This window comes from Eptesicus fuscus, chromosome 8, assembly GCF_027574615.1.
Source record: "Eptesicus fuscus isolate TK198812 chromosome 8, DD_ASM_mEF_20220401, whole genome shotgun sequence".
NCBI lineage: Eukaryota > Metazoa > Chordata > Mammalia > Chiroptera > Vespertilionidae > Eptesicus > Eptesicus fuscus.
In genome coordinates, this window is record NC_072480.1 from 60154018 (window position 1) to 60171300 (window position 17283).

The window sequence follows — 17283 nt, forward strand, 5'->3', positions numbered from 1 at the left end:
TCACACATGCCCAAAAGAGATTTATATGCTTTCTGTTGCCTTTTCCAAAAGAGATTTAGGGCAACCCATCTTTACCCTAAATGGCTTTAGAATTTAGATAAATCTGATTTTCAACAATCACTTACAGAATATTTTTCTGTGCTGCATCTAAATTATTTTCCCAATATGTATATGTCTTTGTGGTTACTCTTGCTGTAGGATGGAATCATTTTTGCAATATCTTACTTAAGAAGGCCCTGCTCAATTACACCAATCTCGGGTAATTATCATTCCCTAGTAAGTCGAAATATCTGTAGCTGCTTCAGAGAAAGAGATCAGAATACACATCTATTTCTAGCTTTGGTTGGAAAGAATGTAGCCCTAAACATTTGGAATTAAATGATGAATCCTAAAATATTCAGGAATGCCTAAACTCGAAATGTACAGCTTTGCTATGCCTCCTCCCCCTTTTTTTAATTAGCAGACATATTTGTCATGTCCTAGATTTCATTCCCTGAAGACAAAATTTCAATATTTTAAGAGTAACTTCAGGTGGTGATGAACTTCACAGAATCATGCACCATGTCAATCACAAGCAAAAGTAGAGACTTTGTATGTATTTTCTGAGTATTGTCAAAGACCCAAGGAAGGGGTTACACATTTGAAGGAAAAGTTGGCAAAGATTCAGAATTTTTTTCAGCAAGACTGGATGTTCAGAACGTCAAAATTTTTCACATTGGCAAAATTGGGCTATTAAATATATAAGCTTTTTCTGTAAGTTTCCTGAATTAGTGCTAATTTCCAGGGTAGTCTTATACAAAGAATTCAGTCCACGCCAATGCTGTGGTCTTCTTGACTATATCAAGAAATTAAGAAAAAGTGGGGGAAATCTACTTTTTAAGCCACAAAAACTCCCAGAAGTTTTCATTCCATAGTGACAGAATAGATGATGATGGGAGCACAGGTCAGTTTTTAAATATCCAAACTGCTTCAATGTGCCTTATGTAACTGCTAGAAATACTGAACTCATTCTCCTCCTTTGAAAATGCACCTGAGACCTTCCTATCTGGAATCATGAAGATTACATATCTAATAACCTAATTTAGAATCAGCACTTATTCATGCTCTAGACCAGGGAGAGCTCCTTGGGGATGTCTGCACCTATACAGCCAACATACTGCCTGAGAAATGATAGAGACCAAAGTTAGGAACCGAGGAAGACAGAGCTGGTCTCAAAGCCAAGGGTAGAGAGCAAGAGAGCAGAGACTGGATATACCCAAGGTCAGAAATGAATCGGAAGAGTCTTTACCATGTGATGGGCAGCGCAAACAGAAGATGCTCTTGGCAACTGACTCTAACTATAGATTTCAAAGGAACAAAGCAAGGTTGGGGCTCAGTCTTGCTGCCAGTGGAGGAGGAGGAACAAGAATATGCTTCTGCTGTGAGGTCAAACCTTGTCCATGCAGACCCTCCCAAAACTGCTCAGAGAGGGAAGTGATCTGCTATAGGTCAGGCAGCAATTCCCAAGTCCTCTCTGTGTTAGATATCAATGTCTGACACTGGAAATGTTTACATGGAGCCTAGGTCAGTACCTGTCAAGAAATCTTTAGAAGCTCTGGGCCATAGGAGCTCTGCTGAGCCTCCAAACTCAATGAGTCAGTGATAAAACCACTTCTTGAATTTATTCATATTATCAGTGTTGAGAAGCAAATAGTGCCATAATTTAAGGTACCCACTGTGCAAAATAATACTTTGATTTCACCTGCATTTCAATAGACCAAATGTCTTCCTGACTTTTTCCTTTCAGTATTGAATTTCAATGTTAGTTTGATGTGAGACTGTGTCATCTCTCAAGTATGTGTGGAATGCTCACTCCTCTCACTTGCCTAAAGTGTAACACCATAGGGAATGAGACACCATCAGAACATTAGCTTTAAATATGATTTTGAAAATTTGTGGTTGTTTTCTTAAAAATCTGCTGCAAAAATCTGACCTGAACAGCATAGGAAGATATTTCTGATGTTTCCCATATTTATTCCGCTTTAAGAAGCCGTGTTTTGCCAGAAAAGACCCCATCTGTCTTTTCATGCTGTACCCCTAATGCAGTGTCATCACATAACCGAGAAACCCCAAACGTGAAGTCCGAGGGGAGGATGCAAACTCCATTTTTCATCCAGTTCCCAATCCCCTGAGAAACTGAACAAAATAAGCATTGTCTTTTTGAACCTTCAAAGTTTCTTTCATTTCTACCAGTCATTTCATCCTTCTTAGTTTTTTCTATAAAACCAATGTGTGTTTATGTCCTTGGAGAGTAATGTGAAAAGTACCAAACCACAGGGGGGAAAATGTGTCACATGGTAATAGAATAGCACTCATTATTGAATTCCCTGGAAACATCTGCAAAAGCCCAGAAAGTGAGATGGGTTTTAGGCTGGGTAGTGACTCAAGCACTTAGCTGAATGCTGGGTGTGTTGTATGGCCAAAATCCACCTTGGATTCACTGACAAACCACATGCAACAGGACTCTGCTGTCCTCCCCAAGACTTATTAAGAAGGTTCCTGAAAGAAAACATGCTCTAAGTGATTTATCCAAGCATTGCAGATCCCACCAAAACATTACGCGGTAGGCAGGGACCATCTGAGACATGAAAAATAACACCAAAGGTTTCACAGACTCAAAGTAAATAGAAAACATGTTCAAGTGGATAGGATGCTCAGTGCTGTTCGGGCTTCAGCATAAATCAAGCAAGCAGATTAAGCAGGTCGTGTGTCCTCAGCTTCCTTGGTGAGTTAACTGCTGTTAGTAACCCCTACATCCTCAAGAATATTAGGAGTACGTCATTTACAGAAAAAAAAAAAAAAAAAACAGTATTCCCTTGGAGTCTTTGGAACTTGAAATCCTCCAGATGGTCTGTCTTTTTCTCACTGAGCGGGTGAGAGTTGTGCACAGGTACCTCCACGGACCTGTTTGATCACTGAGGAGTAGGTGTGACTTGAATTCTAATGCAGGGACACACCATGAATTGAATGACGGGCTTCTCTAGAATAAAGTCGGATGCGGTCACTGTCTTTGGAACTGGATTATTAAACTCTCAGGTTGCAAAAGCGGTATTGTGAATGTGCATTTCCCTTCACTTGACCAAGTAAAGTGGTCTTGTCCATGAGGTACAAGGGGGCTGCCTTTGCTTCTTTCTTTAAACAGGTTGTTTTCCAAAGCTAACAAATGACCTTCAGTCTATTGAATCTTCACATCGGTGGTATTTTCCCCCTTCAGTATGTATTATTTAGTGCATGGCCCTTTAAACATTAATCATTTTTTCTAAAGATATGGTATATATTATTTACATCCGGTTACATTATGTTTTCATACAGATGAAATAGGCACATTGGAATCTTTCTAAGTCATAAGCCAATAGGGCATTTGGCCCGGTGCACACAACTGGTCTCTGGGGAAGTGAGTTCTGGTCTGTGCATGACTGAGGTAGGCTAGCAGGTAGCCTTCTCAGAGCTCACTGCTCACACTTCACGGGGACTAGCGGAGGAAATAAAAGGTCCAGCATAGACTGACTTTGGGCCTCAGGTGGGCAGTTAGTCAAGGGCAAAGTCTCTTGGAGGAGACCAGATATGCTCCATCAAAGGACCCATAAAGGACACAAAGGTAATAACAGTTCAAAGACCCCAAATCAGAGTTGAACAGGTCACGTGGTGGAAAACCAAAGGGAAGGTGCTGGAAACTGTATGTCTTCATGAGGATTGTAAAGACTGTTTGAGATGGGATTCATTCCATTTTTAGTTCAATTCCCCTGATTTTTTTCCAAGCCAAGATTACCTTTGAGAGCCCCAAGGCTCTTCTCTCACACTGGTGTAAATTACACCTGGAATGACATTGGAGATGACAAGAGACTAGAATCCTAATTAGAGGATTGGAGGTGACCATCTGAGATTCCCCCTCACTCCGGGGATAATCAGGTCATGGAAAGTACTTTTGTTGGAAAGCCTGCAGAATTTGCCCAGGTCTTCCTAACTCTCCAAAGGAAAGGCCAGAAGACAGTAGCTGGCAGATAATCAATCATTTATGAAATCGTACTTCCCTTGGCAGATAATCAGCAATGCTGTTCAAGTATTTATTCATTCAACAAATATTTCCTAAGCACCTGGGACATGCACAGTGCTGTTTACCAAGTCTCCGCTATGGAGCAGATACTCCCCAGGAGTCAGGAAGGGAGAAGCTGAAGACCAGAGCGGTGGCTAAAAGGGTTGGCTGCTGCACAGATGAAGTCATCCCGCTGCTAGAAGAGGCCCTGATGCATTTTTTTGTCTTTAATCCCTCTGGATAGAAATTACTAATTATCCAGCTTCTTAATTGTCCTCATGGCGGAGTTCAGAGACCACCCAAGAGTGACTATCAGCAAAGCCTCATTTGCTTGGGAGGGAATATGGTTTTCCTCAGAAAGGAAATTTCCTGACAAATTAATATTAGTGCTCCCCTTGTCCTTTCCTTACCTATGACTATCATATTTGCTCCCTGTCTGTTTAACCACTCTAGACAGGGAAGCAAGGAACACTTCAAGGGCAGTGACTGTGTCCTGGCCATATTTGTTTCCTCGGAGTGTAGCATAAAACCTGAATTATTAGAAGGCAAGTAAGACATGTTTAGTGATGAACATGAGCAACAAAAACCTTTTTTTTATTTAACTGTTGTATTGGAATTTTTTCTAAATCACAATGCACTTCCCTGTCTCCTTAAGTGAATTTCACTGAAAGTTTTGCTTGCTAAGTACTGATCCAAAATATATTGTATCAGTGCCTACGCTATAGACTAGTAAGCTCCAAATGTTTTGATCTTGTATCTCTAACAGCAAAATATCAGAATCATAGACACCCAGTGTATTTGTAACTATTTATGCATAAAGTATATATATAAGCACTACTGATGTTACATTCTGTACCTTGTGAAAGTTATGCAAAATTAGAAATTTTTGAAAAATGAGATAAAGCAAAGAATCTTCATTATTTTCACTCTGTAGTGTTGCAGGTATATTGAGAGGAAGCGAACTATCTTGCCTGTCTTTGTATTGTTGTTCATTTGTGCTTGCACTGTTCAAAATGAAAGAAATCTAAACTTTCTTTGCCAAAGTCTATTTAAGTCACTCGTCCATTTGATTACTTATTTAAAACTACATAATCTAATCTATAAATTCATTCCAGCATATATGAACTGTGATAGATTTCAGTACTCCAGGAGCAAGCTAATGAGGGATGAGGGAGGTGACACTGAGAGTACCTTTCCACTCTGCAAGTCTTAGTCTTTCCACAGGTAAGAGAGAACTAGCCATCACCATATGGGCTGATTAAGAGGCATATAAATCTGTAATAGATTAAATATTAGGAAATCTTCATTCCTTTTATATTTTTATATTTAACCACCATATCTCCATAAGTGGGGCGGAGAGTCAGCTGAGAGAGATGGGAGGATCATACTTTTTTTCTTATGATTTTCAAACTAATGAGGTATTTACAAATGACTGGGTCATGCTTACCTCTCTCTCTGGGAGCCTGCTTACATTTTTGTCCTTGAGGAACAAAAAGGAGCCCTCAATTGAAAAAGAAGGAAAAGGTCGGGCGGGGGGAGGGGCTGGGTGGATAGCAGTTCTTTTACCTTTTATTTGTTAACTTAGGTTAAACTGAGCTGTGCTTTTCTATCTGAGAGAGGGTGTAGGAAATCTGGTCCCACAGCCCACCCTCTCTTCTGACAAAACACTGTTCGAAGGCACAACATCTCCTGTGAGCAGTTGTTAATGGAAACTGTCTCCTGGCAACTTGCTTTAGTAGCAGCTCAAGAAGCTTGAAGTTCAGCATGTTTCATGATATTAATAAACACAAGGCTAAGAGCTGGCCGTCAAATCCTTGGGAGCAGAACCGTGCATCAACCAAAGGGACCTTTTATTTCCCTGGCTAGTCCCCGTGAAGTGTGAGCAGGTTTTAGGTTCACTTTTTCGTATCAGAACTCTCCAGTCTGATGAGGAGATTTCTTCTGGTCAATGGCTGAGGTTGCAGGTGACAGGGCTTGGGGTCTGTGCCCTGCTGCTGTGGGCCTCCCCCTGCCTACCAGTAAAAACTGCAGATGCCCACTAACCAGCAAAGACAGGGCCCTTTTGGGGCAAAGTAATTTTTTCTAATGTGCTGTTGCTTGGGAGGCCCAGATGTTAAGGTCAGCTTCTTCACTGTAGCTTTTGGCAAGAGTTCACTCAGACCTCCCTCAGCTGAGACCCTTTCGGTCTAAGTTTAAGGGGAAATCGAACAAAACCTTCATTTGAGGGAACTGAAGGGAGTGTGTCCATCTCACTGGTGGTAGCAGGAAAAGGATTTCCTTGTATTCAGTGCACTTCATCTATTTCCAATAAGATAACTTTCCAGAAAGTGAAATTAGTTATGTTCTGGCTTTCCAATGGCAAAATATAAATATATTTCATAATTTAGCCCCCTCAAAAAAGTAAGTGAAAATAGAAGTTCTGATGTTTTCATACTGAATCACATTGAATCATCTTGCACACCCCCAGATATATACACACATCTCCAACACCAACCCAACACACATGCTTTGGAGACCATGCTATAGGCAATGTCCCTATAAAGCCTAGTGGTTAAGAGTAACGGTTCTGAAGTCTATGTTTGAATTTGAATCTCATCTACATCATTTACTAGATGCATGACAAGTTTTTTTTACCTCTCTAAGCTCCTAATTTCTCAGTTGCAAAGATGGTATAATGTACCACATCAGAACACAAAGTTTTGAAGATTGAATATGAGTGCATTACAATAGACATATGAAAAGATGCTGAATATCACTAATCATCAGAGAAATACAAATTAAAACCACAATGAGATATCACCTCGCACATGCTAGAATGGATATCATCAATAAATCAAGCTTGGCCAGTGTTGCTCGGGGGTTGAACATTGGCCCATGAACCAGGAGGTGACGGTTTGATTCATGGTCAGGGCACATGCCCTGGTTGTGGGCTCGATCCCCAGTTAGGGGGTGTGCAGGAGGCAGCTGATTGATATTTCTCTCTCATCGATATTCCTATCTCTCTATCCCTTTCCCTTCCTCTCTCTAAAATAATAAAAAATGTATTTTAAAAGAAATAAACAAATAAATAAATACCAAGTATTGGCAAGGATGTGGAAAAAAGGGGCACCCTCCTGCACTGTTGGTGGGAATGCCGATTGGTGCAGCCAGTATGGAAAAGAGTACGGACGTTCCTCAAAAACTTAAAAATAGAACTGCCTTTTGACTCATCAATCCCACTTCTGAGTATTTATTCAAAGAAATTCAAAACACTAATTCAGAAAGATATATGCATCCCTTTGTTCATTGCAGCATTATTTACAATAGCCAAGATATGGAAACAACCCAAGTGTACATCAAAAGACAAGTGGATAAAAATGTGGTACATTTATAAAATGGAATAGTACTCAACCATAAAAAAAGAATGAAATCTTACCATCGCAATGGCATGGATGGACTTAGTGGGTATGATGCTCAGTGAAGTAGGTCAGACAGAGAAAGATAAATATCCTATGATTTCACTTATATGTGGGATCTAAAAAATAAAGTAAACAAAACAGAAACAAACTTATAGATACAGAGAACTGATGGTCGCCAGATGGCAGGGGGCTTGGGAGGATGGGTAAAAAAAAGTGAAAGGGATTAAGAAGTACAAATTGCCAGTTATAGAAATAGTCACAGGGATATAAAGTACAGCATAGGGAATAGAGTCAATAATATTGTAACAACCATGTATGGTGTCAGATAGGTACTAGACTTATCAGGGTGATTCCCTCATAAGGTATGTAAATGTCTAATCACTATTGTACACCTGAAACTAATATAATAATTTAGTTTTTATATTATGTCAACTGTAATTGATAAATTAAATTTTAAGAAATGAATGTGAGTGTCGTAGCTCAACGAAAGCTCACAGTTAACCCCAATTACTTTGAGTCAATTACTGACCTGGGCTGAACACAGCAAAGCTCTTAAAGCACTATGTGCCCTGACAACAGGTCTCCTTTCCCCTCAAGTTTTCATTATTTTTAACTTTTTCAAAAAATACTAAAATGGTTGGAAAAATACTAAAATGAACATTCATATACCTACAGTGTAGACTCAGTAATGGTTGACTTTTTTGCTATTTTCAAGTAAGTAAACAACAAAGCACTTTATCCCTAAATATCTCAGCATGAATTTCCTAAAAGCAAGGACAGTCTGTCTCTTATGCAACCACAACACCATGATTACACATAAGAATGTTAACAGTAATTCAATAATCATCTACTGTCTATTTATATTCAAAATTTCCCAGTTACCTCAAAACTCTGTCTTATAGCTGGATACCAAGCTCCAAATCCCAGATTCAGTTAATTAGCATTTGTTTGCTATGCTTTTAGAGTCTCTTTTCATTTACAACAGTCTGTGTTCCTTTTTTTTTTGAAGAGTGGAGGCCAGTCGTCTTACATAATACAAGTATCTCACACAGTAGGTGTGTTTCATCACTTATTTATGGTGTTCGTTTGTGCCTCTCTCCCCAGTATTTCTTATAAACTGGAAGTTGTTAAGTTGGTAGCTTGATGAGATTCAGGTTAAATATTTGAGACAAGATTACTTTTTAAATGAACTTGTCAGACAACAGTATTTGGACAGTTCTTTCTGCTTTTTGCTTTTGCTAATCCCTTTGTTTTTTAGCAATCACTCCACCCTGCCAGTATCCTGCCTCTTTTGTCTAATTTTACAATTCTATAGGAGTGGGGATGAAGATGGTACCACTGTCTGCCTGGAGTCAAGTATTCAGGACCCTCTAACAGACCTTAAACTAAAAATGTATGTCTCTACTGAAACTGTCAGAAATTAGAATTGACTCCAGATAAGTTCTAAAAGCAGGCTCATGTTTTCCCTGTGGACCCCAACAGTATTTTGGGGGATCAGTGTCCGAAGGCATAACAAGTCGTTTAACTTTCAGGATCTTGCAATAGCATAAATGAAAAATATTTAAGACTCGGGTATCACTAATATTGCAGTATTTAGTAATAGAGTATAAAATATTGGAAAATGGTAAATATAATTGGAGAAAATTAATTTGTCCTTGAATGGTTCATTTGGGAAACAAGAAAAAAGATATTGCAAATCTCATATTTGATTTTAGGTCTTTGTTCCCATCAGGTTTGCAATATTAATGAATTGGGACTTGCCATTATTGTCAATAAGACATTTGTACTAAGGGTGCTTGTTAACATAAAGCTTAGCTCACTATTGTGTGCACATAGTTTCCAGGAAATAAACAAAAACCAACTCAGATCTGAAGCTACAGCAAAGTAGTCCCACATATTTCTCAGAAATAAAAACAATAGAAAGTATTTCTAAACAGTGTGAGACTTGAAAAATTTTTTTTTAATTTCTTTATTGATTAAGGTATTACATATGTGTCCTCATCCCTCCATTAACCCCCAACACCCTCCTCACTCATGCGCTCACCGCCCTGGTGTTCGTGTCCATTGGTTAGGCTTATATGCATGCATACAAGTCCTTTGGTTGATCTCTCCTCCTTTCCCCCACCCTCCCCTACCTTCCCTCTGAGGTTTGACAGTCTGATCGATGCTTCTCTGTCTCTGGATCCCTCTCTTGAAACTGAAAAGGAAACTGCAGTCGTTCAGATGTTCTTTAGAATCAAAGGCTTGATTCTCTCCAGGGGCGAACAGTGTCCATTTTTCCCAGGTGTCTGCATCACCATTCCAGTCGGAAAGAATTGGCCAATGTTTCTGTGCAGAATGTGAAAACAGCATTAGCATCTCTTACTGCTCCTTTGCTGTTACCTCCTTCAATTGCACAATGAACAAGCCGGGGTGCACACAGCCTGCTCATAACCTGTGCTGTGTGGGGACTCATCAGAGAGGATCCACATCCTCACTTAGCTGCACGGCTCCTCTCACCCCCTTGGAGACAAGAGCGCACATTGTGTGACCCCAACCATTTTGTCTAAGCAATATTGTCTGTGACCTGGTAATAGAGTGACACAATTAAATTCATTTTCTCAATCAACATTTATTAAGCACCTACTGTGTGCAGAAACCTGTGTGACCAACTTGCCCTGCTTTGCCCAGGGCTTTCCAATTTTATCACTGAAAATTCAGAGTCCTATAATCCCCTATGTCCCGGGAAAACTGAGATGATTGGTCGCCTGACCCATCCTCAGACAAATTAGAACCTTGTCTTTGCATCAAGAAGCATGTGATCGAAGAGCAAATAAGAAAAGTTCCAGTTATAAGTTTGGGGTGACCAGTACTTGGAATCATGAACAGGCCACTGGGCAACACACCGTTGAATCTAATCTAACTTGGGGACAGAGCACACCTTGGAAGAAACAATGCTTACGTTTAGTTAAAGAATGAGCAGCATAACACACACAGTTAAATTTTGAAAATATTAAAAGAGGAGATACCTGTGGAACATAATGCAATTTTATTCTTTCTCTGTGTCAAAAAATACATATTTGGTTCAGATTCTCACAGCATAAAGGTGGTAACTTCGCTATGAAATAATCAGAAAAGGGATGCTTATTCCTGCTATCCTTTATAATGGAACAGAACAAGCCTTACATATTTCAGTCCTGCGGCTGGGGACAGTTTCCTGAATGTGTTATGAACAGGCAACACCTGCCTCTTTCTCTGGGGCTTGTGTTTGAGAACACTGAGAATGAATGGCCTGGAGGTGGGAGCCCAGATTGGAGGTAAAAGACACCAAAGCTGAGAAATCTTATTGCTGACAAACTTAATTTTGAAAACAATTCAAACTTACCAAAAAATGCATTTCAAAAAATTATATAGCTTCATCTAGGTTCACTATTCATTTCAAATTTGCCACATTTGCTTTCTCTCTTTCTTCATGCATCTATGTATTGATTATTAGGTGATGATGATTATTATTATTAAGGCATTCTAGAGTAAGTTGTGGAAATTATAACAATTATAACTTTCATTCTAAATACTTTAGCATGTATCTCCTATGAAGATGATATTCTTCTATATCACCATAATACAATTTCATATTCAGGAAATTTAACATGAATACAATATTCTATTGATATGGAGCTATTATTCAAATTTTGCCAACTATTCAATAATGTCCTTGATGGATATTAATTTCCAATTTAGCACCTAATCCACAGCCAGGAACTACACTTAGGTGCCATATCTCTTATTCTTCTTAATCCGGAAAAACCTCCCAGCCTGTCTTTGTCTTTTATGACTGATGTTTTGAGGAGTACAGGCCAGTTGTTTTGCAAAAAGTCCCTAGCTTTGTGTCTGTCTCGTGTGTCCTCATAATTGCATTCAGGTTATGAATTTTGGCTGCAGAAATGATGTGCCCTTCTTGTCACATTGCATCAGGAGGTGCACGACATCAATTTGTCCTGATACTTTGATCACTTGGGGACCTGCCAATTTCTTGCCCTGTAAATTGGCCAGTTTTCCCTCTGTAATAATACATAATCTGGGGGTGGGGGGTGTTGTACTTTGGGGTTATGTAAATATCCTGTTCTCCATCAGACATTTTACTCACCGTTTTTCATATTTGTCCTAGTTTGCTATGGCTCCTGCAGCCAAGTATCACCAACTGGGTGGCTATGACAACAGAAATGGAATGTCTCACAGTCTGAGGGCTGGAGGTCTGGGAGCCCAGTGTCAGCGGGGCTGGTTTCCTCTGAGGCTGGGAGGGGGAGTCTGCCCCAGGCCTCTCCCCAGCGTCTAGGACTTTGCTGGAAATCCTCTGAGTTCCTTGACTCGTAGATGCATCACCCCAGCTCTGTCTTCATCTTTATATGGTCTTCCCCTTGTGCGTCTCAGTCTTTGTTTCCAAATTTTCCCTTTTACAAGGACAAATTCACATTGGATTAGGGCCCACCCTCAAGACCCCCTTTTAACTCCACCATCTCTGACAACCTTTTTTCATAATAAGGTCACAGTCGCAGGTACTGGTGGTTCCAACTCCAGCTCCTTTTGCAAGGGACACAATTCATTGATGATATTTGCTGAGATCAGGTATTACCATGGTGGGTGCGGAATGGTGATTTTTCTAACTAGCTTTCTTTCAACATTTATCAGTTGGTATTTGAGGGGTTGGATTTTTTTTGTAATTGAGAAACAGAATGTATATCCATCTATGTGCCATCTATCCAGGAATGACACTTACCTTTAAAACAAAAAGAAATAAAAATGAGTAACAACATACACACACATCTGTGCCTAGAGAGGTGAGCAGAAAAGGACAGGCTCTTATTGCAAACTTTCTTCCCCAGTCAGACCGCCAGGAAGGCAAACCAGGGACAGTCTGTGTGCCAAGGTCACAGGAACAGATGCCAGGGGGGTTGGGGGTGGGGGGGAGGGGAGACTCAGAGTGCAGGTTTCAGGACCTGCTAAACACTTCTGGTGTGTAAGTTACTTCTTGGAATGCCATTACTTGTGGATTGTTCTTCACACTCTAAAGCAGGGGTCCTCAAACGTTTTAAACAGGGGGCCAGTTCACTGTCCCTCAGACCGTTGGAGGGCCGGACTATAGTTTAAAAAAAAAAACTATGAACAAATTCCTATGCACACCGCACATATCTTATTTTGAAGTAAAAAGACAAAACGGCAAAAACACCCGCATGTGGCCCACGGGCCGTAGTTTGAGGACGCCTGCTCTAAAGCAAAGGTAGCATCACACTATTCAAAGAGAGGTACCAGCTTCTCTGATTCATCGTTCCGGTCATCTTTAGCATTTCATGGGTGAGCAGATGCGTCCCAGGACTGAAGCCCCTGTCATCACCAGAACCACAGTTAAGCAGGAGCCAAGGACGATCATTCTAGAACTACTGAGAAACACGACTGGAGCCGAAATCAATTGTCAGAGTCTTTTATGTCTTTGTGTTCACTCTTAAACCTGACAAAAGATCTTTGGAAATTTTTTTCTCAAGTCTGTACTCCATCCACAGTAAACACAGAATACTTTGTGCCCAAAGACTATTGATCTCAAATGTACAACAACACCATTAAGTCTCAGTGGTTCTCCCTTCTGAGGTCATGTATAGATTTGCTAGGAATGTCATAACGAAGTACCACAGACTGGATGGCTTAAACCCGCAGAAAGTTATTGTCTCACAGTTCTGGAAGTTAGAAGTTCAAAATCAAGGTGTCGGTGGGATTGGTTACTTCTGAGGAAAGGGTCTTTCCCAGGCTTTTCCCTAGGCTTGTAGGTGGAGGTCTTCTCCCTATGTTCCCTCACATTGTCTTCCCTTTGTGCATATCTGTGTCCAGATTTCCCCTTTTTGTAAGAACACCAGTCCTATTGGATTGGAGCACCCAAATGATCTCATTTTAAACTTCTTTACCTCTATAAAGATCATCTCTCCAAATAAGATCACATTCTGAGGAACCGGAGGTTGGGACTTTAGCATATGAACTTGAGGAACATAATTCAGCCTATAGCAGATGCATTTCAAATGTTTAAACACTTTCCCAATGTTCATGTAAGTAGAGCAGGAAATCAAGGTTGTGACTGCATGATCCCAGATGTTAATTATGGAACTGAAATGGGACTGAATTTCTCTCCTACCCTTTCCCCAGGAGCACAGTCAATGTGGAGCCTGAAAACACTAAAGATGGTGTGACTAAGCTTCTCCGGGCCAACCATCCACAGGGCTGTGGATGGTACACTTGCCTGTGTTTGGAACGACTTATTTCTCTTTGGCAATAGAGATTTTTAAATGTGTTTGGGTTGCTGCCCACCAAGTGTGTGCTATACGAACCTGTCAACTAGTCATGAGCACAGGTTACCAGCAGCTGAATTAGTGACAATATGTATTTCTTGCAGAAACAAGTAGACCATTGGGAAAGATGTTTTATCTGTTGGTGCATTTATCTGACATCCAGGCAAATGAATTCTAAAGAATGTATTTGGGGTGTTTGCAGTAAGGCACACCTACTTCTCCCATTTGGAGAGGACCTGAAGCCAGTTGAGATGCTTCATAAGTTCTTAACTCAAAGGATAGGGGGGAAAGAAAAGATGGAAAACAAAAAGCGGATTACCTAGAGCTCTCTGCCAGAAGCTAGAGGAAGATTGAGGGAGGAGGGTGGGAGGCTTTCCTGGGCAACAAATCCTGTCTCTCTCTTAAAACCAAGAGTTTGTACTTGGTTCTATCACACATTCTCTCACCACCCCCTACGTTGTGCCTTGTGTAGAGATGGACAGCACCTGGGGAGAATGGTCACTGTCTTCCCTTGCTTTCTTGATCAGGTCACAGACATAAAAGAGAAACTGAAGCTCTCTAAAAAGGTCTGGTCGGCGTTGCCCTACACCATCTGCAAGGATGAGAGCGTGACCGCGGGCACGTCCAACGAAGAGGAATGCTGGAACGGGCACAGCAAAGCCAGGTGAGGGGTGACTCGCTGTTCTTGCGGATGGGGCTCTGTGCTTCCAGCTCCGGAAGGCACTCCTGGCACAGCTCCGCAGACCTGTTTATGCAGAAAGCAATGGAGGGTGGAGGGGACAAGTCGTCACTTAGCGACAGCTGTTCAGAGTGACAGGTTTGATGGGCACCTGGGAGCACTTACTCTCAAGGTGCCATTAAGCATGGAATCCTTGTTCTGAATGCCTTGCCTCTGGATGAGGATGGAGGCATGGTGACAGATGCCAGGTTACGGATATCCTGAGATCACGATGAGCCTTTTATGTTCACTTAATGACTTTAAGGCAGGGGAGCTATTTTTATCCGTAGTTAAATTTGCACGGCTTGCTGTTGTTTTTTTTCCATCACAAGTTAAACAAGAAGTGAAAATTCAACTGTAATTTTTTTCACCCTTGAAGACAAAAAGTGTTTTGAAGTGCTCATTGAAAGGGAAGGAGAAATAAAATGACTGAGGGACAACCAGGAGAGCACTCTCATAGGTCCCGTGCCTGGAAAGTCCCACTGGAGCCCCCTGATGAGAGATGGCTCTGTTGTCACCCTGCTGCTCTGCTCCCCAGTGCTATCACCGCTTGATATGAAATCTCTCAATTTCTTGGTTCAGCCCAGGAATGGGCTTGGCCCGAGTCGTCATAGGGTGGAGAAGTTGGACGGGGGAACTGGCTGGCTGGGAGTTGGCAAGCAGGGCAGGACACCAAGAGAGGGGTCTGCCCAAACCCTCCCCAGTGGGGATGCAGGTGGGTAGAGCAGCTGGTAAATTGGCCTCCAGGAACCTTTAGGGATTGACCAGCAGGTGGAGAAGCTAAGAGAGGTGTCTGTTCTGGAGACTTATTGGGCAGTTTGGGGCATATGAAGCAGCTGTGATCAAAAGGCAGCAAGAAGATACATGGATGTTAACTTCAGGAGAAAGTGCGGAAGGTAAGCAGGCATTCAGTGAGATGCTCATTAGGTGTTTTTTTTTACACTGAAGAGTTGTGGTTTTTAGCATCTATTGGCGGTCATATTATTAGCTTGCTGGGGAAACCTTGGCAAAGTGAAGACTAGACAGCTATGGAAAAAGCTATATTTCAAGTAGCTCCAAAATATCAATATGCAAATCTTAGATCATGAGGTACAGGAAGATATTCACGATATCAACAACATGCTCTTCAAAAATGCCTAGTAATTTACCAGTGTCTGGCCTTTTAGGACAGAGATCATTGGCCAGCAAATGCAGCTGTGATCTAACAGCCTCTAATGTTCTTTTCCTGATGACTGAACAGAAAGACACTGTGAAGGATGACCAGATGGCCTAATGGATAAAGTGGCTGATTTTCTGAGCTGCTGTTTCCCATCTGTGTTTACCTTTCAGTCTTGGCAAAAATGAAGGCTGTGTTTTGAACCACATTCCCATGGATGGTTACACAGGTTGCTGGATATTGGTGCATACACAACTTTGAAAATACCAAGTAAAAAGTGGCTGCAGGTGTGGACTGGGGAGGGGACTACATGCCATCAAGAAAGTGAATGGGAAAGGTAAAGATCATTGAAGTTAGAGCGAGAAGTGACTGGGATGGTTCGGCCAAGTTCCTCGTTATGTACATCAGCAGCACAGACAGGGTAAATGATTAGTCCAAGGTTACCCAACTAACAAGGGTGACAGCTGAAATCTCCCAAATCCTAGCCCAGTATTCTTTTCACTTTTATATCCTGCCTGTAAAACACAGCTCTCCCCAGGTTAGGAGAACAAATGAAACAGATCCTTAGCTCTGAAAAAGATTTAGTGAAACTGACCTGGCCAGGGTGGCTCAGTTGGTTGAGCATCATCCCATGCACCAGGAGGTTGCAGGTTTGATTCCCAATCAGGGTAAATGCCTGAGTTACGGGCTAAATCCCATTGTGGGGGGAGCGGGGGGGGGGCGGGCGGCAGGAGATAGCCAATGTCATCGATGTTTCTATCTATCCCTCTCATTTCCTCTCTCTCTATAATATCAATAAAAACATATTTTAAAAAAAGATTTAGTGAATCTGCATTGATTCATTAAGTCAATCATTAAATCAGCAATATCTTTAAGCACTCTCTCTGTCCAGATATCATGCACGGCTCTGTGGATTAAATGCTATAACATGGCAATGTTGTCTGTCAACATATGAAAAGGCACAGTGGATTTTGGAACTTCCACTGTAGGTTTAGGAAAGGACCACATAGGTGGTCCTGGAACAGTACTCAGAGACCAGATTTTAATTTTATCCTGAGCACCATGGGAAGCCATTGAAGGACTTTATGCAGTTGAGAGAACTCCTCAAACTTAATGCAATAAAATCATTTGCAAAAATATGCCAGACTGTAACCCAGTATATTTTTTAAAAGATGAGGCTGTCAAATATTTGTGACTTGAATTATAATAATTTCATTGTTTCTTTTAGTTCCTTTTTGAAAAAATCTTCTACTGGCATATTATAACTTTATATTTAATAGCATAATAAGTAGATAACCAATAAAGACTTGTTGAATTAAATTTAATTGAAAGTTTTCCTTATTCAAATATTAATTGATCTTGAGACTTTTTCATTTAAAGAAATTTAACTGAAATTTTGTAAGTTGAAAAATCTATTTTTAAAGCAGATAATGACCTATTTTTTTTTCTACTTTTGAAGTATAGATTTTTAGATGACAGACATTTAGGAATGCTTGTTTAAAAAAGGAGAAGAAAGAAAGGTTATTCTTATCATCCATCTGAAATAAAAGAACCAGAACTTTAAAAAAAAATCCATTGACAGGTGTTAATGGAAATGGAACAGCAATGCTTATTAGCATCGATAGAGA

The 17283-nt window shown here is 40.7% G+C and overlaps 1 protein-coding gene across 1 annotated transcript in view; it reads left to right on the top strand.

Annotated features, from left to right (window-relative positions):
• GPC6 (glypican 6) overlaps positions 1–17283 on the top strand; it is a 1127407-nt gene that overhangs the window by 1088259 nt on the left and 21865 nt on the right. The window contains exon 7 of the mRNA XM_008156480.3: positions 14309–14445. Coding sequence (XP_008154702.2) covers positions 14309–14445 — 137 coding nt within the window. The remainder of the gene's footprint in view (positions 1–14308; positions 14446–17283) is intronic.